The sequence below is a fragment of the Xyrauchen texanus genome, chromosome 41, assembly GCF_025860055.1.
Source record: "Xyrauchen texanus isolate HMW12.3.18 chromosome 41, RBS_HiC_50CHRs, whole genome shotgun sequence".
Lineage (NCBI taxonomy): Eukaryota > Metazoa > Chordata > Actinopteri > Cypriniformes > Catostomidae > Xyrauchen > Xyrauchen texanus.
This window is the reverse complement of record NC_068316.1, coordinates 22,625,061-22,651,910: the sequence shown is the minus strand read 5'-3', so window position 1 is coordinate 22,651,910 and position 26,850 is coordinate 22,625,061. Positions and strand designations below refer to the sequence as shown.

Below are 26,850 nucleotides of genomic sequence, written 5' to 3'. Positions count from 1 at the left end.
GCATGGATTAAACCACTAGAGTCTTATGTATAACCTTTATGCTGCCTTTATGTGCTTTTTGGAGCTTCACAGTTTTGGACTTGCATTGTATGGAACTACAGAGCTAAGATATTCTTCTAAAAATCACATGTGTTCTGCAGAAGAAAGTAAGTCATACACACCTGGGATGGCATGACGAAGAGTAAATGATGAAAGAATTAAACATTTTGGGTAGACTATTACTTTTAAGAGCCTGAACTGTACCTGCACTGCCATATCTTCAGGTTTGCTGGAGGCCGTGAGCACAGCCACACAGCGAGACAGAGCCTCCATCAGCACCTAAGAGTAGAGACACAACAGTTAAAAGTGGGACCACATAAATTTGTGACTTTTCATTAGGTTTTGTGATACAGAGGATATAAATGACTGACCATGTCTTCATTTGCGCTTTGGATTTTTTTTAATTCATGGTTAAAGGTGAACTGTGTAATGTCAGTGCTTCTAGCTGAACCAAACAGAATTGCAAAAAATAATGACCAAACAGGTAGTCCCGCCCCACACTCCTGCATTTGGTTGTGCATGTATTGCTGTGCCAGGCAAGCCAGCAGGATGCTCAAAATAAAACAATATTTTAATAGTGCAACAGTGTCAGTGTTTACACTTTTTGTGGCACTCAACCTACAAATGGGCTTATTTTTTGTTGTCTCTGCATATTAGGCTTGGATAGAAGTGTTTTAATAAAACAATTTACACATTTCATCTTTAAATTTCATGCAAGTCCTATAACAGTTTAAGGAATTCTCACCTCAATACCGTTCTCCCGGCGGAGTTCCTCGGCATTGAGGGCAGAACAGTTGACGGTGTGGAAGGCAAGTTCAGTGCCTGCCGGTAACAATGGCGAGGTTTTGGAGAAGAGCTGCTCATCGCCTGTCTCCATGGTGATAGTCTTAATTAGCATGGGGTATCCAGCATATTTATAAGGCTCCAATTCTGAGAGAGAAAATTCATTCAACTTATTATTTACTGTGTGAACATCAGGCAACCGTAAGTACATTCAAGTCAAGGTTTATATAGTAAGACATGCTGATTCAATGTTTTTATCTTCTATTCCTGCATTAGAGAGTTGTGGATAGGATAGTGCTGTCTAACCTTGTTTGTGTCTGTTGAAGAGGATGCTCTGGGCTTTGAGGATCAAGATGATGTTCTCAGGGTCAGGGCCGTCCACAATACGTGCTGATTTAGTGCACAAGAACTCGTAGGCTTTATTCACCTTCTCAAACATGTCCTAAACAAACATAGACAGTTAAATATTCTTCTTTCAGTCACAGAGGTTTATATTTTGTTCAATGGCTATATATATATATATATATATATATGTACCCTGCCCTCTGGATTCTTGTCTGGATGGTATTTTTGGGCCAATCTGAAGTATGCTTTCCTTATTTTACTCTCTTCATGCCTACAAAACAAACACACACATTCTTATAATACTAATTAAATTACATCTGATGATGTCCGTGTGACATTGTAATGTCTGACATCAGAGGTCTTTCACATTTAGGTGTCTTAGAGGTACAGTAGCAAAAACTACTGTACCTCAATTGCACGCCTGTATAATTGTATTGTTGACAACTGTTTCAGATGCAAAAAACATGAATAACAAGTTGAATTTAGCAGAACAAATAAATAAATGTTACAAAAGTGAAAAATAGTAGAATTATTATGGGGTACTCACTGGCCCTGTCCTTTAGGGAGGTTCAACACATCATAGGCATCATCCACAGACATAGAGGGAGGCTTCTTCTCCACCTCTCTCTTCCATGCATCCAGAGTGTCCTTCAACAGCCTTACCTATAGGGGGAAGCAGTTACACAAACATTCACTACACTATGCACTGAGGTTTTTGATGAAACTAATCTGTCTGATCTCATTGTTTGGGTCTTTGCCTGTGGTGTATTTGTATAATACTTACAGGATCTCGTATGGGCCAGTTGGGGAAGCGGTTGGAGTCACACAGGTGTCGGAGGTAATAGATGTTGCAGAAGAGCTCATTATCGAGCTGAGGGAAGTTGACCACAGGGATGGGACAGTACTGATAAAGAGCACGAGTGTTACTCTGCAGACGGGGGGTGAAGTCTGCTAGGTGGGCAGCAATCTTCTCGATCATCATACGCCTATAAACATACACAATATAAATAAATATATATAATAAAGTGGCTAAAAGTACTTTAGTATACCTTAAGTATTAACAATAAAATTATGCACTTATTTTGGGATTTTATGCCATTCTGTTCTTACAGTTGAAGTCCGAAGATTACAAACACTTAGGTTGAAGTCATTAAAACTATTTTTTTAACCACTCCACAGATTTCATATTAGCAAACTATAGTTTGGCAAGTCATTTAGAACATTTACTTTTTGCATGACATGAGTAAGTTTTCCAACAATAGTTTACAGATTGTTTCACTTAATTGACTAAATCACAATTCCAGTGGGTCAGAAGTTTACATTCACTAAGTTAACTGTGCCTTTAAGCAGCTTGGAAAATTCCAGAAAATTATGTCAAGCCTTTAGGCAATTAGCTAATCAACTGGAGGTGGACTTGTGGATGTATTTTAATTCCTACCTTCAAACTCAGTCTATTTGCTTGACATCATGGGAAAATCAAAATAAATCAATCAAGACCTCAGAAAAAGAATTGTAGACCTCCACAAGTCTGGTTCATCCTTGGGAGCAATTTACAAATGCTTGAAGGTACCACGTTCATCTGTACAAAAAAATAGTACGCAAGTATAAAAACCACGGGACCACGCAGCCATCATACCACTCAGGAAGGAGATGCATTCTGTCTCCTAGAGATTAACGCAGTTTGGTGCGAAAAGAGCAAATAATTTCCAGAACAACAGCAAAGGACCTTGTGAAGATGCTGGAGGAAACAGGTAGACAAGTATCTATATCCACAGTAAAACAACGATGAAAGGCTGCTCAGCAAGGAAGAAGCCAATGCTCTAAAACAGCACAAAAAAGCCAGACTACAGATTGCAAGTGCACATGGGGACAAAGATATACATTTTTGCAGAAATGTCCTCTGGTCTGATGAAACAAAAATTGAACTGTTTGGCCATAATTACCATCATTATGTTTGGAAGAAAAAGGGTGAGGATTTCAAGATGAAGAACACCATCCCAACCGTGAAACATGGGGGTGGCAGTATCATGTTGTGGAGGTGCTTTGCTGCAGGAGGGACTGGTGCACTTCTCAAAATAGATGGCATCATGAGGAAGATAAATTATGTGGATCTATTGAAGCAACATCTCAAGACATCAGCCAGGAAGTTAAAGCTTGGTCGCAAATGGGTCTTCCAAATGGACAATGGCCCCATGCATACCTCCAACGTTGTGGCAAAACGGCTTAAGGACAACAAAGTCAAGGTATTGGAGTGGCTATCACAAAGCCCTGACCTCAATCCAATTTGTGGGCAGAACTGAAAAAGCATGTGCAAGCAAGGAGGCCCACAAACCTGACTCAGACCAGTTTTGTCTGGAGGAATGGACTAAAATTCCATCAACTTATTGTGAGAAGCTTGTGAAAGACTCCCCAAAACATTTGACACAAAACAAAGTGTATATAAACGTCTGACCCACTGGGAATGTGATGAAATAAATTTAAAAAGCTAAAATACATAATTCTCTCTACTATTATTTCACATTCTGAAAATAAAGTAGCGATCTTAACTGACACAAGATAGGGAATGCTTTCTACAATTAAATGTCAGGAATTGTGAAAAACTGAATTTAAATGTATTTGGCTAAGGTTTATGTAAACTTCTGACTTCAACTGTATTCACATGTAAATTTCTCAATTGAACTATTTAGTTGCATAATCAAATAAGCACATTTATTCAACGTTAGTACAGTAAAAGGCTACACTTCTATAAGATGAAATATGAGAATGTGACATATATTGGAGGCAGATTGCTGCAATCTGGTAACATGACTTGACAAAAACAGCCAGTAGATGTCTCACCATGGTACTGCTACAGAATAAACTGTGAGAAAGGCTCAAAGAGGCCACATTTATAACTTAGAGCTGTGGGAAAATGTCTTTGTTTCCATAAAAGAAACAATGTTTGGTAAACTTTCGTACATTGGGGTCACTAAAAATTTGCTCTTGGATCTTAGTTCTATGTGTGTGTATGCATGAGAGTGTGTGTTGTGCATTCTCACTTCTGGCTGTGTAAGTCTCACCAATCTATTTCTGTGTCTTTGAGTGTGTGTTCTGCATCGTGGGTATGTTATTGTCATAACATATGAATTTCTGAGTATGTGTTTAGCATTGTGGCTGATTTATTGGTTTTATTAGACAAATAAAAAAAAAATGCTCCAATGTTATTTTGCGCTCTAGTTTTCTGCATTGTGACTAATTCATTTATTGTATTTGACAGATCAAAAAATAATTGCACTGCGTTATGGTCTTTCACATTCATTTTCAACGGCCGGTCAAGTTTGACCACAAAGACAAAGGTTTTTTTTTATGACCATTTAGACATGCTGATGTCATGTGGAGGAAAAGTCACCAAGTCTTGTACCGATCAGCTAAAATAAACTATTTTAATAAAGAAAAAGTTCACCTAAAAATGAAAAAATGTCTCATTGTTTACTCACCCTTGTGCCATCTAAGATATGTTTGACATTTTTTCTTCCGCTGAAAACAAACAACGATTTTTTTAAGAATATCTCTGCTCTGTAGGTCCACACAATGCAAGTGAATGGAGGCCAGAACTCCAAAAAAGGAGATAAAGACATCATAAAAGTAATCCATATGACTGTTTAATCAATGTCTTCTGAAGCAATCCAGTTGGTTTTGTGTGAGAACAGACAAAATTATAAATTGCAATGTACATCTTGCCATTGCAGTCTCTAGGCACGATCATGATTTTAAGCTTGATTACACTTCCTAGTGTTTGACTAATGCACAGAGCACTAGATGGCGCTTTAGGAAGTGTAATTGAGACTGAAATCATGATCGCCAAGGGGACTGCTGTGAAGATGTACAGTTCAAAAGCAGTTATATTTTGGTTTGTTATCACCGAAAACCATGTCACGTCAGAAGACACTGATTAAACCAAGTTTGATGGTTTATGTTTGTGCTGACTTTTTTCCCTTTTTGGAGCTTTAAAGGCCTGATTACCATTCACTGGCATTGAAGTGCCAACCTGCAGACGTGAGATATTTTTCTAAGAATCTTTGTTTTTTTTCTTTGTGTACTGCAGAAGAAAAAAAGTCATACACATCATCTTAGATGACATGAAGGTGAATAAATGATGAGAGAACTTTCATTTTTGAGTGAACTAACCCTTTAAATCAGCAAAAGTGATTCTGGTCAAAAATGATCGACAACCATAGAAGGGTTCAAATGTACACACGTGGCAAAGAACACATCTATGAATCAAGAAGAGATAAGCAAGCATCAGAAATGGGCAAACAGTATTCAAAAACTCAGATCCAAAAAATTAGACATCCAAAGGAAAACCAAAGGTGTTGTTATAGAGGTCAATAACTGATTACACTAAATATACACAGAACAGACAGTAAAGTAAAAAAACATGTTTTACCTCATTTCACTGCTCCAGATGGCTTCAGGCGTATCAAACTCTCCCAAGAAAATCTCAGAAAATCGTTCAGCCTCATAATTCTCCAAGTAACACACCATGGCCTCTGGTAATACTGGGCCCAATATGCTTCTCTGGACAATGTCCAGACCTTTAGCCTACAGTCCATAAAGAACACAGATGTACAGAGATGTAATGTCAGTTGTCAGAGTGGATGTAAACCATTGTCAAAAGGATTTAATAGAGCTCATGGAGTGAAAAAAGCTTTACCTCCTCTGATTTAAAGGCTTGTTTCAGATGAGTGTACTTCAAGAAGCTAGAGAAAACAGAACATTTATATGCATTTGAACAAGATTTTCAGTCTGATTTATTACTTAGAATACAATAGACATATCTGAAAAAGAACATTACCATAAAAGTAATCAAAGAAAATTAAAAGTGAAACTCTGAAATGACTTTTGAACTAGAAGCCTAGTTCCAATTAAACATGCAATACAGCTTTCATGAACAAATACTGGTGATCAATCATTTGTGTTATATTATGGTGTGGTACCGTGCAACAGGCAGCACGTTGGAGCCAGTGTACATCATAATAAAGAAGAACACTCCAGTGAGGTAGAGCCGCTGCAGGTTAGGGTTATCCTGCATTACGAGGTACATCAGATTTGCTACTTTCTCAACCAGGATAGGGTCAAAGGTCAAGAGCAGCTACAAACGACAGAGTGAACATTAATGTCATGTTAATGTCAAGTGAATGTCAGAATTCAATAAGTTCCACCATTCTATATAGCATAATACCCTTGAGATTAGAGCTTTAAATTATCAATGGAAGTATTAACCAGAGTGAGCCGTTTCAACTAGAATCTAGTTCTTCAGATACACAACCAGTGGAATGGGTACCTGGACAATGTGAGGCAGGCAGGTGTTGTCACTTATAAGTCTCTTCACCTTTGGTAAAGGCCTGATAATGGCATTATCTTGGTCCCTTAACACAAAAACAGAAAAGCAGTAGGCATTACTCAGAAGAAAGCTTTAAGTGTATAAAAGGTTGCTAATAACACGGACAGAATGAGTGAGAAAAAGAGAAATGCTTTACCTGCTAGGGAAGTAGGAGCACATGGTGATAAGCATATTGAGGATGAGTGTGGCCAGGTCAGTCTCATTCATTACGGCCTGTCCGCTGGCCAGCAGGCACCACTTCAGCTGTGAGATTGCCTGCAGGGGGCGCCAGCCATCCATGCCTTGAGCCCAGCAGCGCGTTTTGGCTGTCAGAGTGCCCAAGTTCCAGAACTCCTGCATCTGTTGGACAAATCAGGGACTTCCCATTTTTCTGCATTCACTTGCTGCTATTATGTCATCTTGCCAAAAGAATATGTTACAAACAATCCCACTCAATGATTACTGTGATTTTACTTAGGGATGCACCGATATTAAAACTTTTAGGCAGATACCGATATAAAACAAATCTTATAGTATGATAACGATGTATTGCCAATAACTATATTTTTGTCAACAGATCACTGTTAAACTTAAGGAATTATTCTTTAAACATGTACATAGAGGTACAAAATATTTGTTACTGTTCTAACAATAAATAATTTCCATTGAACATAGATCGGAGAATATGGATTCTGTAGAACACATGACAGCATGGGTTGCGTTAATTGAAAATTCTCCGTCATTTAACAAATGTTTTAAACATTGACGGATAATTCCAAATGCTGTCTGTCATTTTGACAGATAAAAAAGATTGTTTAGCCTAGAGTGTGTTTTGACTTCACTAACTCTTTCACGTACACTCCCACTGTGTGTGTGTCCCGTTTATTACCTGGTATTAAGATGTGCATTTAGAGGCATCATTAACACCTGCAATGTGAGTCGCTTTTGACCAACTGTGTTCGGATTTCGAGAACAGTGAATCTGAATTAATGACTGCATACATCACTCATTATGTTAGTGTGTTACTGCATGATTAGTGTTTTATTTTATTATAATAAAGAGAAAAGTATGACATTAAAATGAAAGCGCAAAAAAGCGGCACATTGTTTCTGCTAACTTTAATTTTTTATCTAAGCACAAACATGACATTTAGAGCAAACTTATCAGTTATTTTTGTTAAGTACCTGTATCAAGAGCCTCAGAGATGTGTGTGGTGACATTTTATGTATGTATGTATGTATGTATGTGCATTTTTAAATTTTCCATTCGGACGTTTAGTTCCTTTTAATGCCGCACATAACCAGAATAGTATAAAATCTTGACCAGTTTTAGCGTGGTGGCTGATTGACAGGTAAAACAAATATATAATTTAAGCCTATCCACTCTCATGCCTATCCACTTTAAGCCTATCCAGTGTCATGTACATGCCATTATAATGGATTCTACACCTCTGAATAATGTAGACTAAAAATCTACCATGATGGAAATTGTTACAACACAGATGGATGATGGATAAAGATTTTTTCTAGTGCAACCTCTGCATGACAGGCCAAAATTTTAAAGAGAACCACAATGAAAGATAAATAGAAGGTAAGCAGATACAAAAAAAAAAAAAACAAGGTAACGTGATGAACGTATGGAGTGGTGGTGGCGTAGTGGCTAAAGCACAGGGCTGTTAATCAGAAGGTTACTGGTTCGAACCCCACAGCCACCACCATTGTGTCCTTGAGCAAGGCACTTAACTCCAGGTTGTTCCGGGGGGATTGTCCCTGTAATAATTGCACTGTAAGTCGCTTTGGATAAAAGCGTCTGCCAAATGCATAAATGTAAATGTAAATGTAAATGATGACTGATTTTGGTTATTTTGTTCTAAAAACCTTTGTAGCACTTCTGATTTTGCAGTTCAAGACAACAGAACTCACATTTTACATGTATGTACTGTATATGATAGAACATTACAAATTAACACTATGCATATGTTCAACCACATCATGGACAAATAAAGCTGGCTCTACACTAGCTGATTTTTCCAATGATTTTCAGGTGTTAGCTTCATTAACAATCAATGGCCAGGCAGAGGGAGAGCCCATTAGACTCCCTGCTGAGTTAATAGCTTCAAGCACTGAAGAAACACATATGTTTTTATTGTTTTTTTTTCTGTCACTGAGAAGCACTGACAAGCTGATCGGAACTTTATTTTATCACACTCAGCTGCATATCACCACAAATGCTGATTAAAATCCATAGTGTTTCTGTCATTCTTCAGAAATAATGCAAAAGCAACTAATGATGGATAAAAATAACCTTGATGGACATTTTATAGTTTTGGTGCATTTTAAAATATAACTTTGTGAAAGCCAACCGAACCATGAAGAAAATGCAACATTGTAACTACTTTAACACCTGTTTCGAAACAGTCTAGAAAGCTACAGGTCTGAAAATGCCCTAAATCACTCTATTGCAATTTTAATCATGTTAATATTTTAGTAAGCTCCACATGACAGGGATCAGAGAGAGATAGTTACAGTGACTCATTATGTGTGTCACCCCTCCACCATTTTTAATCACCCAATTTAAAATTGTTATGTCATACCTGACTAAAGAGTGAGATCTCAGCAAAACAGTCTGCATGTGTGACACCCTCCACCAAAACAAGTTGTTTTGAGTCTACTAGTGTAAAGCCAGCTTAAAAAGTTATAATCTAAAGGACCCCCCCCCCACCCCCTTTATTTCTGTATTATAGTAGTTTAACAGATAATGCTGTCATGACCGCTAGAGGGCGCTGCTTGCTCACACAGCTCTGACTGAAGCACTAACTGCAGAAATGCAGCATTTTAAGGTTTAGTAATTGAGTCAAGGTCAAATTGCAATTTCAATCTTAATTCAATCAATCATGCAGGATTATGGATATCATACCGATGTCTCATATGTCAAAGTCTGCTAGTTTCAAAGAATTTTGGATGGTTACCCTACTCATGTAGCATAGAGAGAGGTAAGTCCTGTTTTCACAACTGTCACATGTTTATGTCGTTTTTCTGCATTAACAGGAGAATGAGAAAGAATAAAAATTTTATATTTCATGTTCTTAGGAGTGCCAACTCTTCTACATACTGTGGTTCTTATTATTTCAGGATTGTGTATTTTAATTCACTGAGTTTTTCCAAAGAGTGTAACTAATTAATTATAAATAAACCATCGATTTATCATATCGCCGTTTTCATGCTTATATGCCAATGGTTTTAATTTGGTCAATATTAGGCCGAATTAAATGTCCTTATTCCAATAACGATTTATCTAAATATGAATTTCATGAGATTTGAATGTAATGATTAATTTGCTGTATTTCAGAAACTGTTTATCCTAAATCTACTGAAATACATAAATAAATAAATAACGCACCTCCTCATAGCTGAAAGGTCCTCTCCGTTCTTTATCTGCGTTACCGAAGTACCACTCCTTCTCACTCTCTCTCTTCATGTCCGGTGCTCCCTCTAACAGGTTACTCTGAATCAAACAAACACACACACACACACACACACACACACACACACACACACACACACACACACAGACACAGACACACAAACACACACAGACAGACTTTAACATCAGGCTAAGTGACATGTGGTCAATGTATCAAATGTATTTACAATGCGTACACACACCTGTAATGGCACAGTGGCTCTGTTGGTGTGAAGGTGAGCAAGAGTGAGCAGGTCCACTAAGATACGGACTCCATTAGAGTCCATGATATCCTTGACATTTTTCTGTCAGAGAACATTAAAAACACTGAAGCCATTACATCAACATTAAAAGGGCTAAATGGGTTTGATACATTGTACACAATTTGTAAACAACATTAAGTCTGTACTATGTGAAATTGTATTGATCAATAAATCACAATAAATTGTAATGTCTGAATTGATTCATCACAAGAATAGAGAAATGCTTCGGATACTTACCCAAGAATAAGGAACCGATCACTAATGCATATGGACGTTTACATAATACAGTTGATCAAATAAGTAATATCTTACCAATCTTATGAAATGGCCTGCATAAGCTAATTTGTTTATTTGATATTAGGGCCTTAGTACGAGAGACTTTGTAGCTTGTGCTCTCTTAGTAATCATACAGTTGAAGATCAATCACTATGATGGGTCACTCACCTTGTTCAGAATTAGTTTGTTGAGGAAGAGGATGAGTCTGTCTCTCTCTAGCTTGTCGGTACACTGGAGATTTACAAAAAAAGTGTAAAACTATGAAGTACCATAAAAGAAAATCATGATACAGTATCTCACAGAAGTGAGTACACCCCTAACATTTTTGTAAATATTTGATTATATCTTTTCATGTGACAACACTGAAGAAATGTCACTTTGCTACAATGTAATATAGTGAGTGTACCGCTTGTATAACAGTGTAAATTTGCACAAAAATCAACACACAGCCATTAATGTCTAAACCGCTGGCAACAAAAGTGAGTACACCCCTAAGTGAAAATGTCCAAATTGGGCCCAATTAGCCATTCTCCCTCCCCTGTGTCATGTGACTCGTTAGTATTACAATGACTCAGGTGTGAATGGGGAGCAGGTGTGTTAATCACCCTCATACCCCCTTATACTGGTCACTGGAAGTTCAACATGGCACCTCTCTGAGGATCTGAAAAAAATAATTGTTGCTCAACATAAAGATGGCCTAGGCTATAAGAAGATTGCCAAGACCCTGACACTGAGCTGCAGCACAGTGGCCAAGACCATACAGCGGTTTAACAGGACAGGTTCCACTCAGAACAGGCCTCGCCATAGTCAACCAAAGTTGAGTGCACGTGCTCAGTGTCATATCCAGAGGTTGTCTTTGGGAAATAGACGTATGAGTGCTGCCAGCATTGCTGCGGGGGGGCTTTCAGGTTCTCTCAGCCTGTCAGAGCTCAGACCATATGCTGCACACTGCATCAAACTGGTCTGCATGTCTGTTGTCCCAGAAGGAAGCCTCTTCTAAAGATGATGCACAAGAAAGCCCTCAGACAGTTTGCTGAAGACAAGCAGACTAAGGACATGGATTACTGGAACCATGTCCTGTGGTCTGATGAGACCAAGATAAACTTATTTGGTTCAGATGGTGTCAAGCATGTGTGGCAGAAACCAGGTGAGGAATACAAAGACAAGTGTGTCTTGCAGTCAAGCATGGTAGTGGGAGTGTCATGGTCTGGGGCTGCATGAGTGCTGCCGGCACTGGGGAGCTACAATTCATTGAGGGAACCATGAATGCCAACATGTGCTGTGACATACTGAAGCAGAGCATGATCCCCTCCCTTCAGAGCCCAATTTGTACATTTTCACTTAGGGGTGTACTCACTTTTGTTGCCAGCAGTTTAGACATTAATGGCTGTGTGTTGAGTTATTTTGAGGGGACAGCAAATTTACACTGTTATACAAGCTGTACGCACTAATTTACATTGTAGCAAGGTGTCATTTCTTCAGTGTTGTCACATGAAAAGATATAATTAAATATTTACAAAAATGTGAGGGGTGTACTCACTTTTGTGAGATACTGTATGACATATGAAAGGTGATATATTTTTGAAAGCTAAATAACACAATAACGGAAGATGTATCTTTCGTGGTAGGCATGCAATGACTAGGTTTAAACATAGAACTTAAAGGATAGTTGTCATTAAACTGACAGAGAATACAGACCCGGTCTAACATGCCCACAATGTACTTGGTGTCAGTAAAAGGTCCAATCTCCTCACAGCACTTCCCGTAGACTATAGAAAGAGCTTGAAGACACAAACACTTCATGGCTACTTTGGGTGTCAACAGGAACCGATGATACAGCTCATTGAAGAACTCATACCTAGATAATTACAGAGACAGAGAAATCAGCATGTCTTTAGCAAAAAAAAAAGCAACAAGAACCAGACATAATAATGTTAACAGACTGAAGTGAAAGTTGTGATAAGCATACGATCTCTTGATGGCTCCAGATTCATCATTCTCGTCTTCCTCCAGCAGCAGACGCAGGTAATAATCCCCAATTTTAATCTCATCAGAAAGGCATTCATACTTCACCTGAACACACAATTTAACATATTATATTTCCATTTCATCCATGATAATGCAAATTTTAAAAAGGTAATTTTTTGTTTGTCTGAATTAGTTGGTTGCAAAAAGAAACCCCTTAATTTAGCTGCTGTACAGAGAGACTGATCAGGTTAGGATGGTTTTCATGCTTTGGCAATGTAAAACTTGATAAGGATTAGTTCAGTGTTTCCCAACCTCCAAAGTACCCCTTCAATCGACACAAAATCAAAGATGTGTACCAAAGTAAACTATATAAGTTTACTTTTTCATTAATGTTGATTATTATTAATGATAATAATCAATTATACCGTATTTCAGGCATGTCAATTTTGCTTAGATATGAAAGATATTGTCTCTTAGCTAATACTTTTAATAATACAGGTGACCTTCTAACTTTGTATAATACAAAATATTAATTTTACAATTTTTATTTAAAGGGTAACTAAACACCTGCTCAGAGTCTGACTCCACCCACTAGAAATATTTGAAAATGCAGGAAAAGTGGGCAGACCCCGGCGGGATAGAGGGAACGAACCGAGTGCGGGGCTGAGCGAGGGGGGGGGGGGCACCTGAGACTCGTAGTGACGGATTAATTGACAGCTGCTGTCAGACTCTATGTTATTATTATTCCTCACACGGTCGCATGACGACATGTACATGAATCTGGCGTGGTGAGCTGTCACCTGCTTACGTCAGCTGTCACCGCTTACGTCACGAAGTACCGCAACAGTCAATAGGAAAATGCAACTGCAGTAGCCACTGTTCAACCTGAAGAGGGCAGCACTCAGACGTTTTTACACCATATATTGTAGAATTAAAACACTTTATACACAAATGTCAAAAAAATCAATGACCAGTACTAATAAAGCCATGCTTACAGATCATTAACTAAAAAAAGTTGGTTTAGGGTTTAGTTACCCTTTAATTATTAGTTTTTTTTGATCATTTTGGTCACATTTGAGCTTTTTAAAAACATACAAATTCCATGAATCCTATAAAAAATATGATGTCTTGAAATAGCAAATATTATACAGTATTGCATATATGTGTTTTATTACATGGATAATTTTTACAATTTGTAGTATTTACTTTGAAATGGTGAACAAAAGCTAAATCGGTTCTGTCTCTTTAAGACTACCAGTGGCAGATCAGCCAGTGAGTGCCACATTAACAAGAGAGAACGCGTATAGTTTCTTAAACGCATCAATGCTATGTTTTATTAGAATTAATGTTTCTTTTTTTGTTGTTTTAAACCAACAAACTGTAAAGAACAGAAAGGGTATTAAAAGATTTTAATTATTTAATGACAAATGGATTGCATAGATCTCATCTTTGGACACACATTGCATGGGATGAGTCAAACTAAACATATACTCTCAACACGCAGTGAAAAGAACTCAATGCCAAACTTTGCATAGAGTGAAAGGTCAATATCAAGATTGTTCAAATCAAGACTGATTAAATGGAAATATCAATATTTTTTCTCACCCGCAATTTTATTTTTATTTCAAACCATACATGTGATTTTGTTAGGTTCAACATTGCAAAATGCAATTCCTTTTGTGTACCCTCTAAAACTTGCTAATGTATTTCCAGTTGGGAATCACTGGATTAGTTTATCAAAAAATTTAAAAAATCATCATTAGTCACTGTCACCATAAATGCGTATAGAACAAATTGAAGTCTTTATTCATTGAAAATCTTTCCATCGACTGTAGTTTATAAAACATATATGGCGCTGTTAGATGTGTCGCGTCAGGTTTGACATCAATGAGGTCTCGTCATGTTGATTCAAGTCAAACCTGACATGTGTGTAAAAGTGCCATATCTAGGGGGTCATATGGAATAATTACAGTATATAATACTTTAATGGTGTTTTTTGGGAACTTGACAGCAAGTCCCCATTTACTTTCATTAAAAGGACAAGAGTGGCCAGTCCATTCTTCAACATTTCTCCTTTTGTGTTCCACAGAAGATAGCAAGTTATGTTGATTGGGAAAAACATGAGTGAGTAAATCAAGACAGAATTAAAGTTTTTGGGTGAACTATAACTTTAATATTTAAAGTCATCAAGGAGACACACAGACCTCAAACTCTTGGTGGTTCCAGGAGATGATGCTAGCACTACCCAGCTCCCGGTCAACATTGAAGGAGCGCATTTCTCCCTCAAGGGCATCTCTCAACTCCTCTCTAGTCTTCAGATTCCAGATGAGATTAGAGCGAGCATGATCCAACTGAAACCTAAAGAGAGACACAGAATGACAAAGACACAATACTGAGTGAAATGTGTCAAACTGGAAAATGAGGAGAGCTTTAAAAGGACAGTCAATAATGCAATTGGCAATTTACTTGTAGTAAAAAAGCTCCCAGTTGGCCTCAATCTTGATCCGCTGTCGTCTCTTCCTCAGGGTCACTGGTTTATGGTTTGCGTTCTACAATCGTTCAAAACACAGAATGAATAAAGAGGCACTCAGGGTCAATCTGTAAAGCATATTCTGTAGAATCTGCAAACTGAACAGATAATATTCTTTAAATTACAAATATTATGGGACTGTCAAATTAAGAACATGCCACAGTGAGGAGGGAGGGCCTAACAGAGTGAGAGGTCTCAGATTGGATAATATAACTCACCAGGTTATTCCTGTCCTGCTGCATTGATTGACAGCAGAAAACCACAATAAGGGCAGGTGGGTGGGGAATGGGCAGAGATAAGAGAGGTTATTGGTCCTGAGGTCAACCAATCACACAATTGTTTTTTTTTTTTTACAAAAATATTCAAAAGTTTGTTTGGTGTTAAGTATATGCAGTTGCGTGATCGGAGGCTCAAGAGCAAAAAGAACATTCTGATTATTTATAACTCATGATCCCAACACCAATTCTGTGCCTTCATCTTCCCAGGCTGATATCAAACTCTACTGTATTTTAATGCAAATTAATCTGTCAATTGGCAATATGGCTAAAAATTCTTATACAGTGTTTGTCTCATGTGTTAGGCTGGCAAAAGGGATAGTTCACCCAAAAATGAAAATTCTCTCATCATTTACTCACCCTCATGCCATCTCAGGTTGAGATTAGAGAATGTTCATTTTGGGGTAAACTATCCCTTTAATTACACTTCTGCAGTTATTTACAAAATTGTGATTTCTCTGGGTTATGCTAATAACTTTGCATATTGTTTGGCCTCATTTTCTTCAATGTCTAATCAACACTCAATGTCCAAGCATCTCCTCTAATCTCTTTACTAATGGGAGAATATCACATGATTTTTAATAAACACTGCAATAACATACAGTAAATAATGAAACAGAAAAAGGCACAATGGTTGTCTGTAAATGTAGCTGAAAATTACTCATTGTTAAGAACTTTAGCAAGCCATAACAGGAAAATACCAAGAAAAGAGTGTGTGTGCTTCCTTTATTAGTGAATAATACCAGAATAATGAGAAAGAGACCCCAAAAATGCAAACTTCAGACAGAAAACCCAAAGGAGTTATAAGCACTCAATAGCCATTCCATATAATGGACAATAAAGCAACCTGTTTTTTACAACACCTTTGCAACCAAACAGAAAGACCAGCAAATCAAGCAGACTGCAAAATCAAACACAGAAAAACTGAAAATGTCTAAATAAAAAAAAATAAAGAAATAGAGGGACAGCCCAGCTTCACGCAGTGTTAATAACAGTGTTCACAGTCAAAGCAAACAGCCTAGCCTTTCAATGGCTTTTCGATTTGAAATACCGTGCACTACCACCAGGCGGTGCAAAAAGCAATGAAAACCAGACCAAAAGGTTTAAGGTTACTCACCTCTTTCTGAGCAATGCCCATCTTGTCTCTCCAATGAATGAGCACTATGTCAGCCTTCTCTTTGGCAAACTTCTCCACCTCTTTAGCAGCTTTACCTGCTATACGCTGCCACTCAGGGACTTTATTTCTCCCAAACTGGTCCTGCAAGTAAAAAAGGATTTCTGAAATTTAGAAAGACAAAATCTGAGAGAAAATTGCACTTCTTAAAAAAACTAAAAAATCATTCCATACCGTGGCAATCTTGACATTGTCACGTATGTGCATCCTGTCAACGTCCTTCTCAGGCACAGGGTCAGAGCTGTCCAGATATGCCAACAGACCAGTGGGCTAAGAGACAGTGACACAGAAAGAGAGAAAGCTTTAAAATCTGACTTTTAAAAGTATTTATGAAAATAACTGTAGAATACAAGAAGAATAGTCAGCTCACGAGTATTCTCTTGAGCAAGTTCAAGGCAATGGTGTTTTCTGCAGTCCACAAACCCACTAAATGACGACTCAACTGTCTGTATGTGGCAAAAAAAGAGAAAATAAGGCATTACGCAACTGTGTGAACACACATACTTCTAGCTACACAAGCTAGATTTTGTGTATTGTCTTCAATAATGAGACAGACTGCAATTCATAACACTGCAAGTATGTGTTGCATTCTCAGTATTGCCACAAGGGGCACTATAGTGGAAATGAACATAAACTGTCTTTTTTTAAAGACTGTTTTTACTTTCAGGCCAACTACTGTCATGCTGAGCAGGCTAAAGTTTATTTGCTTTTAGCAAGCTACCTGAATAAAGACAAATCTTGTTTAAAGGCACAGAGCTTCAACTGTATCAGGAGTGGTGGTGGCGTAGTGGGCTAATGCACAAAACTGTTAATCAGAAGGTCATTGGTTCGATCCCCACAGCCACCACCATTGTGTCCTTGAGCAAGGCACTTAACTCCAGGTTGCTCCAGGGGGATTGTCCCTGTAATAAGTGCACTGTAAGTCGCTTTGGATAAAAGCATCTGCCAAATGCTTAAATGTAAATCTTTACCACCTCCTTGAGAACTGAGGTTTTGTTATTGCCACCGAGAATGCAATTCATGCATGTCAAACAGGACTGCAAGCTTGTGTACCTTAATTATGTTTCTGGTCATAGTCTACCATACTGAACAATTACAGGAACAGGAGTGTGTCATGTGTTTGACCTGTTGGTGAGCATCCTCTGGTCAGCGCTGATAGTAAACATTGAGGTGTGGAGGTGTCTAGGTAAAGCTCCTTCATTCAGGGCCATCTCCTGCATCTTAGTGGCTATCTCCTTATCTCCTTCCTGAAAGAGAAAACACAAACAATCAGATAAGCAACAGATTAAAATATACTCATAGTAAATACTAAAACATGCTGTTGGCACGGCATATTTCACCTCAATAATGGCTTTCATGATCAGACCCGCCCCTTTTACGATAGCCATAGAGGGATGCTGAAGAGAGAGAGAAATTAAGAGCGAGACATAAACACACCTTTTAATCTGTAGGTTTTATTAGTTAAAACAGTGTGACACTTTTCCATATTCTGCCCAGCATCATTTTCTCTCCCTAGTTCAACTCCTGACCTGGAAGAGTTTGTAAAGGGTCCGTCCGTTAGATGCAACCATCTCCAGAAGCATGTCAAACTGCTGACCCTCAGTTGTCTCACTATAGGGGGCGCAGAGGGCAAAAGTCAAGAAGTCCAGCAGAGAGCTGATAACTAACGCTCCTGTGCCATGCTCCTGAAGAACAAGATACAAACTGAAAATGAGTGAAAATTATTTCATACACAATTCAACATCTAATGCATCGGTAATTGATGTACAACATGTCAACTGACTTTTTTTTAAATCAGGATTTTAGGATAAAAAAAAGGGCTGTCAATTTAACAAGTTATCTGTATAAAAAACATGCATATTATATAAAAAAATAAATAATGAATTCGATTTTTATACAAAATGAATCATGTTTCCGGACTCTAATATGGAAAATTCTTATTATGGGAGCAATTTAAGCTTGAAGTGCCACCTGTTTTCAGCAGGGGGCAGTAAGCAAAACTCCAGCTGTATAGGCAGCATGCAGCTGTACAGCAAACAAACCAAACTCAGGTTTGCTTGACACTAGTGACAGCACAAGATTAGAGTGTGGTCTTGCATTCAAACACAGCTGGATGGAGCACAATTCCGAATGTAGTGATCTCGAGATGTGTTTTTCTAAGTTTCAAACTACATTTAACTAGCAACCTAAAAACATTGCGTTTATGAAATGACACAACCAAAGTGAGATGCTACAAAAGTGTCTGTCTGACACGTGTACATTGATGCATCCTCAGAAAAGCCCTTATAATAACTCTATCTCGGAGAGATTGACGAATTCAAATGGCAAAATGGATTGCTGTGGACTGTCGGTCAATGGTAGGCTTATGTTCAATAATATGGAAATTAAACAATATATCGCCTTCTAAAGCCACTTTTTGTTTTGTCTTATTAATGCTTTACTCGTCTGCCTCAATAATGTAAATATAATTATTAATAGTAATTTAATTACTTATATTGAATTATTGTTATTTGAGGGACTTTCTCAGCAAATATTTATAGATGTGATTAATGTCAATAATTTAATAAACATATCATGTAATTCAATAATAATTTTGAATCGATTGATAGCCCTTGTTAAAACTGGAAAGTGTAATTTTTTGAAAAGTACAATTATTAATGTAGTTTCTACTTAATTCTGCATGTAAAATCATTTTCTAAGAATTAGCAAAATGCTGTTGAAAGCAGTTTTTTATGGAGATGTATATAGCATGACATACCGCAGAACACGTCAACATACCACAAGTTAATGTGCACACATGGGTGACATACCACATTACTGATGAACTTCTCCAGGAGGTTCTCCAGAAACTTCTTGGAGGAGAGGAGAGAGGCTTTGTTCAGCTGCTCCTGCCTCAGGTCATAATCATCATGCATAGGCTACATAAAAATGAATAAATAAATAAAATAAAAATAAACACGCAGAGATTTAAACGGTCATCTAAAAACATAAAATGATTCAATATATACATTACAGTTGCATCTTTAAATACTTGAGCACCTTTCTCTAGTAGTCATTACTATCATGTGACTGAATGTTGTTATTGTGTTACTTACACACATAAGGGCGCAGAGCATATCTATAGCTGCATGTGTCACACTGTTGTTGTTTCTCTTCAGTGCTTTAACTGTTTTAACACCCAACTTCTCCCTAAACCTGGAACACATAGTATTAAAACATACATGTTATTAGACATCACTAACAAACACAATCTAGTATAAATAATTAATATTTCATAAATCTTTTTGAATGAACGATAACCAAATAAAATAATAATAAATAAATCACCACAACTTATGGTTATATGGTGCTATACAAACACAGCTTAGCTCCTAGATGTATAAATAGTAGACAGGAACACAACTAGTGAAAAGCCCAACAGTCAATTTATACATCTCAGTGACCCAGAGAGAGAGAAAAAATGAGAGAGAGAGAGAGAGAGAGAATATATAACAGGTAACACATTGCATTAAAAATTAAATGGCACACAAATGAAGATTTTCTTAAAATGGTTCAAGACAGAAAGGACAATGGAGGAGCTAACATACAGATAAGTGGGGAACAAAGGGGATACACTGAGATATATAGATTCATACTTACGTTTTGTGTTCGAGCCCACCCAAGGGACCAGACCTTAGAACAAAAACATTTGAAAGTTTGTTAAAACCTTGACAAAGCATGTATGATTCATCAAGCAAACAGACCAAAGACAAATTGTAGAAAAATACACTTGCAAAGTGAGTTCTACGCTCTTTTTCAGGAGACGTTTTGTCCAGAAACATTATTATCAGCAAACCTATTGTTTCATTTATTTATAATCTTTTTATCAGATTTAAAAAGTTTCAATATTCTGTGTGAATTCTGATCCCATTATACTGTGTTTTTAAACCCAGATCCTTTGCCCATTTTCAGGAACTAAACTTTGGTCTACAAATACAGGGAATCTCAGCAGAGTTCCGGTTTAGACAGTCCTGTGCTAGGAGGAAGTATGGTGAGCCCAGATGATCATACTTTGGGAGCTGGGTGAAAGCCTGGAATCCAGCTTTGGAGGCCACCAGACGTCTGATCGCCTGAAAATGAGCCTCCAGCTCTGTGTTGGGTCCTGGCAGCTCAGTATCTTGAGATAAGAGAGCCAGGATGGCATTGTTGATCAGTTTTTCCTTGTTCTCTGAGAAAAGACCCTATTAGCAAAAGAAACCAGAGACAAGAGAGCGAAGGAATGATTGTACAAATGTACATATCAAACAAAACACTTGTAGCAGAGAGATAAATCAACCAAATGTTAGTTTAAACCAATGTAAAAGTGACACAGAAACACGCAGACAAAAACACTTACATCCTGAGTAACAGCATGTAGCACTCCACTGTAGGAGATATTGGCATTAAATCTGAACACTGCATCTGCAAAATTACAATCTAGAGCACAGAAAACAAAATTAAATAGTAACTCAGTTCCTTCTTTATTCCCATAGAATAAAATAGTTTTGAATGTATGTCAGACAAAATTCAAGACTAAGATTTCAAAAAGGCCATCAAATGCAGACCCAAAACAGCTGTTGTGAAATGTAAGTAAAAAACAATCCTAAAAGCAAACATTGAAATGTATTAATGTATTAACATTTTAGAGGATGAGGTCACTTGACGGGCCTGCACAACAAATTTGGATGTGGTGATAAATCAGATTTACAAGAGAAAAGTGACAGTGAAACAACAATCTACTGAGTTTTATTTAATGTCCAGAAATCATGAAGGAGAATCAGAAATAAAGCGTCTCTCAATTCTATGATTCATTTGAGTTTGTACCACTCTCTCAGCATTGAGTTTTTGGAAATATTAGATGAAAAATGAGCATATTGACCACTGAAGCAAGGAACAGGACATTTAGGAGTTCTAGAAATCTTATTTCCTGTAGCACAGTAATAAAGAACACACCAAGCAGCAAATGAAGCTGCTGTAAGAGCTGATTCTACAAATCACAAAGAAACTGGCACAAAAAGGCCGAACTAGATAATAATCACACACTGGATAATAGGTAGGGCTACACACAATATATCGAATACACACACTATAATTGCGTTGATTTATAAATTAAAATATAAAACAAATGATTTTAAATGTGCTTTTTATTTGGCCATTAGGTTTCATTACGAGCATCAGCAGACTAATTTCACAAACCTTCAGGGCTGCACAATTAATCACAATAACATCAAAATGGTGATCTAGTCATATGTGATTATTAAACTGCAAAAGGCTGCAATTAAAGACAGATAACCATGGTCTGTGTGTACTACAGAATAAACAGTTGATAAGATGTTCTGTGCATGCTCGGGGCTTGTGGGCTCATTTATTTAACACTTTTATGTGCCCTTCAAGTGCCGTTGGAATTATCATAATCACAATTCCTGTTATTATAAGTCGTATTTAAAAGTGGAAAACTCGAATTGGATGGGGCGTGTCTACATGAAAGATGTTGGGAACGGAATATTATTGAAATAAAAACGATTTTTTATTTCAATAATATTAATGTGTTATATATGACAGTCAAATAAGACTCACCCTTTGTGGTTTGTTTTAACCAAATAAATTTATAATTTGTTAGATACCATGCTATAAAAAATTATACTGTACATGTCGTGCATAATTGTTGCAGGTTTATCAATTTGTTTATGCACTGGTACAACTGGAAAAAAAGAGCTTTTGCCATTGTGTTTTTGTTTAAGTTTGGCTTCTGTATTTCCCACTGGAATGCATGACATGTCATAGTAAATAATGCCCAACTCTAAGTTAAGAGCTTCCCAGGTTCACTTAAAGGCATCCTTAGAGCCATTTCACATGCACTGGGAAAGAAAAGTACTGCATGCTCAAGCATTTGTGCAATTCCAAACATTAGTAACCACGACAAGTTATTACACAAATAAAAAAATTAAAAAACGCACAGTATAACAGAAAAGGAGATGACGACAGCGTTTCACCAGAACTGGTACATTGTAAACTGTCAAATACACAAAGCACTTTCAGAGTCAAAATAAAAGCTCCAGGTGAAGTTAATAGGACAGAAAATATGTTACTTGTAAATAAAACAAATCTAATCCTTAAAATAAAAATGATAATTTAGTATTATATTATAATAATAAACTTGACTGCATCCCACAGTAATAATTTAGTATTATGCAATATTCAGTTGGGTTCCCAAAAATAAATTAAGTAATTTTTGCTGAACTTGATAAATCACAGCTTTTCAGGTTATGTCGATATAGGACTCGTTTTACTGTGGATATAGATACTTGTCTACCTGTTTCCTCCAGCATCTTCACAAGGTACTTTGCTGTTGTTCTGGGATTGATTTGCACTTTTCGCACCAAACTGTTTAATTTCCAATGTAAACTTCTGAACCACTGGAATTGTGATATAGTTCATTAAAAGTGAAACAATCTGTCTGTAAACAATTGTTGGAAAAATTACTCGTGTCATGCACAAAGTAGGTGTCCCTAACAACTTGCCAAAACTATAGTTTGCTAATATGAAATCTGTGGAGTGGTTAAAAAAAATTTGTTTTAATTGCCTCAACCTAAGTGTATGTAAACTTCTGACTTCAACTGTATATTTTAAAATTACAATTAATTTGTGGAGTAAAACTTTTTAATAAGGAGCAAAATATTGAGTGCATCTTTAAATCTCATCCTCCCTTGTGTTTATTTAGTTAAAAACTGTGGGAAACATGCCTTCATTATTTTTAAATAGTTTATTATTCAATGCCCTTAAAATCTTGAAACTACTTTGCTACTTTGCTATATTTGGATGAAATGATGATTCTGCTGGTTTAAAAAACACTTTTAAACCATGATATAAAGTATATATCAAATATTATAAATGGACTGAAAAATATTGAGATATAATTGTTTTTTAGCAATATCACCCAGTCCTAATAACAGGATGAATATATAAAAATAAATAAAACCTGTTTGGAACATGTTCAGGTCATATTTCACCCCAAAATCAAAATAAATTATATTTTGCTAAAAGAAAATTATGAATTGTTTTTAGGAACATTAAGATTTTTTGGATGTAACTTAATTTTCAAGACAAACCCATTCCCTCTGTCCCAACTCTCATAACTAATAGAAAAAAATAATAATATTCTGATTACTGAAATAAATCATGGTAGAATCATCTTTAATTTATCTTGGTGGTTTTAAATGTATCACTTATTTTTAAAGTAACATAAAACAAAAAATTGTAAATGTTTTTTTGTGAGATTAACCTACAACCCGCATACTGAATTGTAAACCAATATTCAATTCTTTCTCCATGTGTGAGAAATAAACGTACTAGGTGGAGCAGTGAGGAATCTGAGGTGTAAGCTCTCCACCTCCTCATCCACAGGCATGCTGAGCAGACCCCACCTTTGCCCTCTCTGAGTGGGGGCCATTTTAACACACACATCCCTGTTCCCAGATGCCCTCACACTGTCCAGCAGACTCGCCAACAGAGAATCTCTAGAGAGAACACAAAAAGGGAGGAAAATGCTTTTTAACCTTCTGCTGTGCTTATGCAATTTAGCTGCTAATATACTGCTGACTGGGTTTGACAGAGATGAAGAAAATTAGGTGCTTGAGTAAGTTTCTGGGTGCTGTTGGGGAGGGATTACCTTTCTGTGGAGCAGTACTTTCGTATCTGTCCTCGGATGAACTCGATAGTATACACCTGAGGATTCTCTGAATCACAGATCAGAGCAAACACCTGCACAAGAGCACAACGCAGAAACAATAACAAAAATAATTATAATCAGCATATTCTGGTTTAAAATTGTATACACAAATGACTTCACATGATTGTAATGTAAAAACAGGCTGACATCAAACGAATAATGAAATAACTACAAAAAATATTCCTTATATCAGCACCAGACCATAGTGAAGTAAAACATTTTAATTTTAAAGGATTAGTTCAACTAAAATATGGCTTCAGAACACTTACAGTATAATGCAAGTGTAATGAATTAGGACTTTCCTTGTCTTTTAAATCCTTTGTGAGGCTAAAAGGCTCCAGTCCACATTCTCTGCTGTTGCATCTCCCCTCAAAGAATCAGCTGTTTTACGGTACCGTTTTTAATTGCCAATTATAACTACATCTTCACAACCAATATTCAGTTTTAAAACAGTAATACTCAGGATTCAATACCTGAAAACTGTTTTGTCATTATAGCATTAGCATTCAGAATTAGGGAAAGCAATTTATTGTTCAAAAAGGAAATAAAATGTGAAATGCTTAACTGAACACAGACCTCTCCAAAGGGTTTAACAGTGACTATGTTATAGGAGGCAGGGTCTCTCTCCACCAAACACGTCTCTGTGAGGGCCAAAATCCTCTTCACAGGCTCCTGAGATAAACAGAACCAAAAACGTAACTAAAACACCAAAGAAAGAAATGAAACTTTGGAAAAAAGCATGTTAGACTAAAAGTCTAACAAAAATGAGCCATATAACTAAATTAAAGCATTCTAGAATAAAACAAAGCACTGTGATCCCAAAGAATGTTATGACAGTGTAATGATTTACATTTTGATAGGGAGTATATTGAAGCATGTCTTACCACATGACGTGGCGTGATCTTCTGCACAATAAACTCTGTTAGAGAGGTGATGCATTCATCTGAGCCATACTTCCCCAGACGCTCGCCAAGAAAGCTTTCAAATGTAAGAATCTCCTTACGGAGACGTAACGTGATCCCAGTGAAGTTACCAGCATGCTCAATCGCACTGCGAATTATCTCCTCACGGTGCTCTGATGCAAACAGATGCTACACAGAAGAATAGAAACAGTAAGAGTGAAAAAATTGGGAAAAACGTCAAACATAAGTACTTCCTATAAGCTAACTGCACTGCAAAAAAATCGAAACATTATCTAAACAAATCCTAGAAGGAATATTTCGGGTTCAATACAAGTTAAGCTCATTGGAAAGCATTTGTGACAATGTTGATTACCACAAAAAATATATTTGTATTCATTTTCTTTAAAAAAAAAAAAAAAAGCAAAAATCGAGATTACAGTAAGGCCCTTACAATGAAAGTGAATTGGTTTAAAGGCAGGAATATGAAGCTTTAAATGTTATAAAAGCACTTACATTAATCCTTCGGTTAAAACTTTTTTATTATTTGAGCTATAAAGTTGTTTAAATCGTAATTTTTACGATAGTTTTAGGGTTTACGGTTTTACAGCACTACGTCATCATGATCACACTATGTTAACATGCATATTGTTTATGTCTTGTGGCTATAATTTTTAAACAGTGAGTAATTAAATGTTTACGGGATGGCATGGAATTTAAATTTAAATAAATTATGTATTCTTCAAACTATGTTCATCCAAAAATCCTCTACTTGCAGCAATTCAAGTGTTTGGCATATATTGTCAATTAAAGCTGTTAGTTTAGGACCTGTGAGGAGTCTGTTTCTCAAATTAGAGACTTTGGTGGACTTGATTTCTTGTTTTTGTGCATCTGGGTAGTCCCCTTCTCTCTCTGTCCCTGTTAGATCAAGATTGATTTATTCTTTCGAAACAGAAGTGCATGGAATTGCCTTCATTTCTCAAAAGTACAATGGAAATATATGTTTTTGGTTATTTTCAAAACTGGAATTTGACTTAGTTTAAAATAACTTTACTGTAAAGTAATAAAAAAAATGCAACATCAGCTGGAAAAAGACAATATAAAGTAGCACAACCATTCTAACAAAAAGAAAGTTACTTTAATATTAAAGTTAACATATTAAGTTACTTATTTTTTTATACCCTTTTCTCCCAATTTGGAATGCCCAACTCCCACTACTTAGTAGGTCCTCGTGGTGGAGCGGTTACTCACCTCAATCTGGGTGGCGGAGGACAAGACTCAGTTTACTCCGCTTCTGAGACCGTCAATCCGCACATGTTATCACGTGGCTTATTCTGCATGACACCGCAGAAACTTACAGCATGTGGAGACTCATGCTACTCTATGCGATCAACACACAACTTACTCCACGCCCCATTGAAAGCAAGAACCACTAATCGTGACCACAAAGAGGTTACCCCATGTGACTCTACCCTCCCTAGCAACCGTGCCAATTTGGTTGCTCAGAAGACTTGGCTGGAGTCACTCAGCACACCTTGGATTCGAACTTGCGACTCCAGGGGTGCATATTAAATGATTTCTAAAGGAATATGTGACACGTTATTTCCGTAGTAGACTGGAGTAATGGCAGCTGAAAATGGGACTTTGACATCATGGATAAAAATAGAATTTTATTATTAAAAAAAACATGAAACACTTACTTTCAGATTTTATATATATATATATAT

At 36.8% G+C, this 26,850-nt stretch overlaps 1 protein-coding gene across 2 annotated transcripts in view; it reads right to left on the bottom strand.

Annotated features, from left to right (window-relative positions):
• The window catches only part of LOC127634045 (dnaJ homolog subfamily C member 13-like), a 74,599-nt gene that overhangs the window by 16,185 nt on the left and 31,564 nt on the right, over positions 1 to 26,850 (bottom strand). The window contains exons 7-40 of one of the 2 annotated variants that reach the window (XM_052113443.1): positions 25,109 to 25,315; positions 24,801 to 24,896; positions 24,165 to 24,256; positions 23,846 to 24,012; positions 20,853 to 20,932; positions 20,528 to 20,697; positions 20,117 to 20,149; positions 19,573 to 19,672; positions 19,288 to 19,395; positions 18,007 to 18,162; positions 17,818 to 17,874; positions 17,603 to 17,724; positions 16,848 to 16,923; positions 16,652 to 16,747; positions 16,421 to 16,561; positions 15,247 to 15,264; positions 14,965 to 15,047; positions 14,703 to 14,856; positions 12,500 to 12,603; positions 12,229 to 12,388; positions 10,699 to 10,761; positions 10,195 to 10,296; positions 9,929 to 10,033; positions 6,687 to 6,889; positions 6,491 to 6,575; positions 6,144 to 6,298; positions 5,861 to 5,906; positions 5,594 to 5,748; positions 1,952 to 2,153; positions 1,715 to 1,830; positions 1,360 to 1,438; positions 1,129 to 1,264; positions 785 to 969; positions 244 to 318 (exon numbers count right to left, since the gene is read on the bottom strand). In XM_052113443.1, coding sequence (XP_051969403.1) covers positions 244 to 318; positions 785 to 969; positions 1,129 to 1,264; positions 1,360 to 1,438; positions 1,715 to 1,830; positions 1,952 to 2,153; positions 5,594 to 5,748; positions 5,861 to 5,906; positions 6,144 to 6,298; positions 6,491 to 6,575; positions 6,687 to 6,889; positions 9,929 to 10,033; positions 10,195 to 10,296; positions 10,699 to 10,761; positions 12,229 to 12,388; positions 12,500 to 12,603; positions 14,703 to 14,856; positions 14,965 to 15,047; positions 15,247 to 15,264; positions 16,421 to 16,561; positions 16,652 to 16,747; positions 16,848 to 16,923; positions 17,603 to 17,724; positions 17,818 to 17,874; positions 18,007 to 18,162; positions 19,288 to 19,395; positions 19,573 to 19,672; positions 20,117 to 20,149; positions 20,528 to 20,697; positions 20,853 to 20,932; positions 23,846 to 24,012; positions 24,165 to 24,256; positions 24,801 to 24,896; positions 25,109 to 25,315 — 3,927 coding nt within the window. The remainder of the gene's footprint in view (positions 1 to 243; positions 319 to 784; positions 970 to 1,128; positions 1,265 to 1,359; positions 1,439 to 1,714; positions 1,831 to 1,951; positions 2,154 to 5,593; positions 5,749 to 5,860; positions 5,907 to 6,143; positions 6,299 to 6,490; positions 6,576 to 6,686; positions 6,890 to 9,928; positions 10,034 to 10,194; positions 10,297 to 10,698; positions 10,762 to 12,228; positions 12,389 to 12,499; positions 12,604 to 14,702; positions 14,857 to 14,964; positions 15,048 to 15,246; positions 15,265 to 16,420; positions 16,562 to 16,651; positions 16,748 to 16,847; positions 16,924 to 17,602; positions 17,725 to 17,817; positions 17,875 to 18,006; positions 18,163 to 19,287; positions 19,396 to 19,572; positions 19,673 to 20,116; positions 20,150 to 20,527; positions 20,698 to 20,852; positions 20,933 to 23,845; positions 24,013 to 24,164; positions 24,257 to 24,800; positions 24,897 to 25,108; positions 25,316 to 26,850) is intronic. The other variant, XM_052113444.1, reaches the window with a different exon arrangement.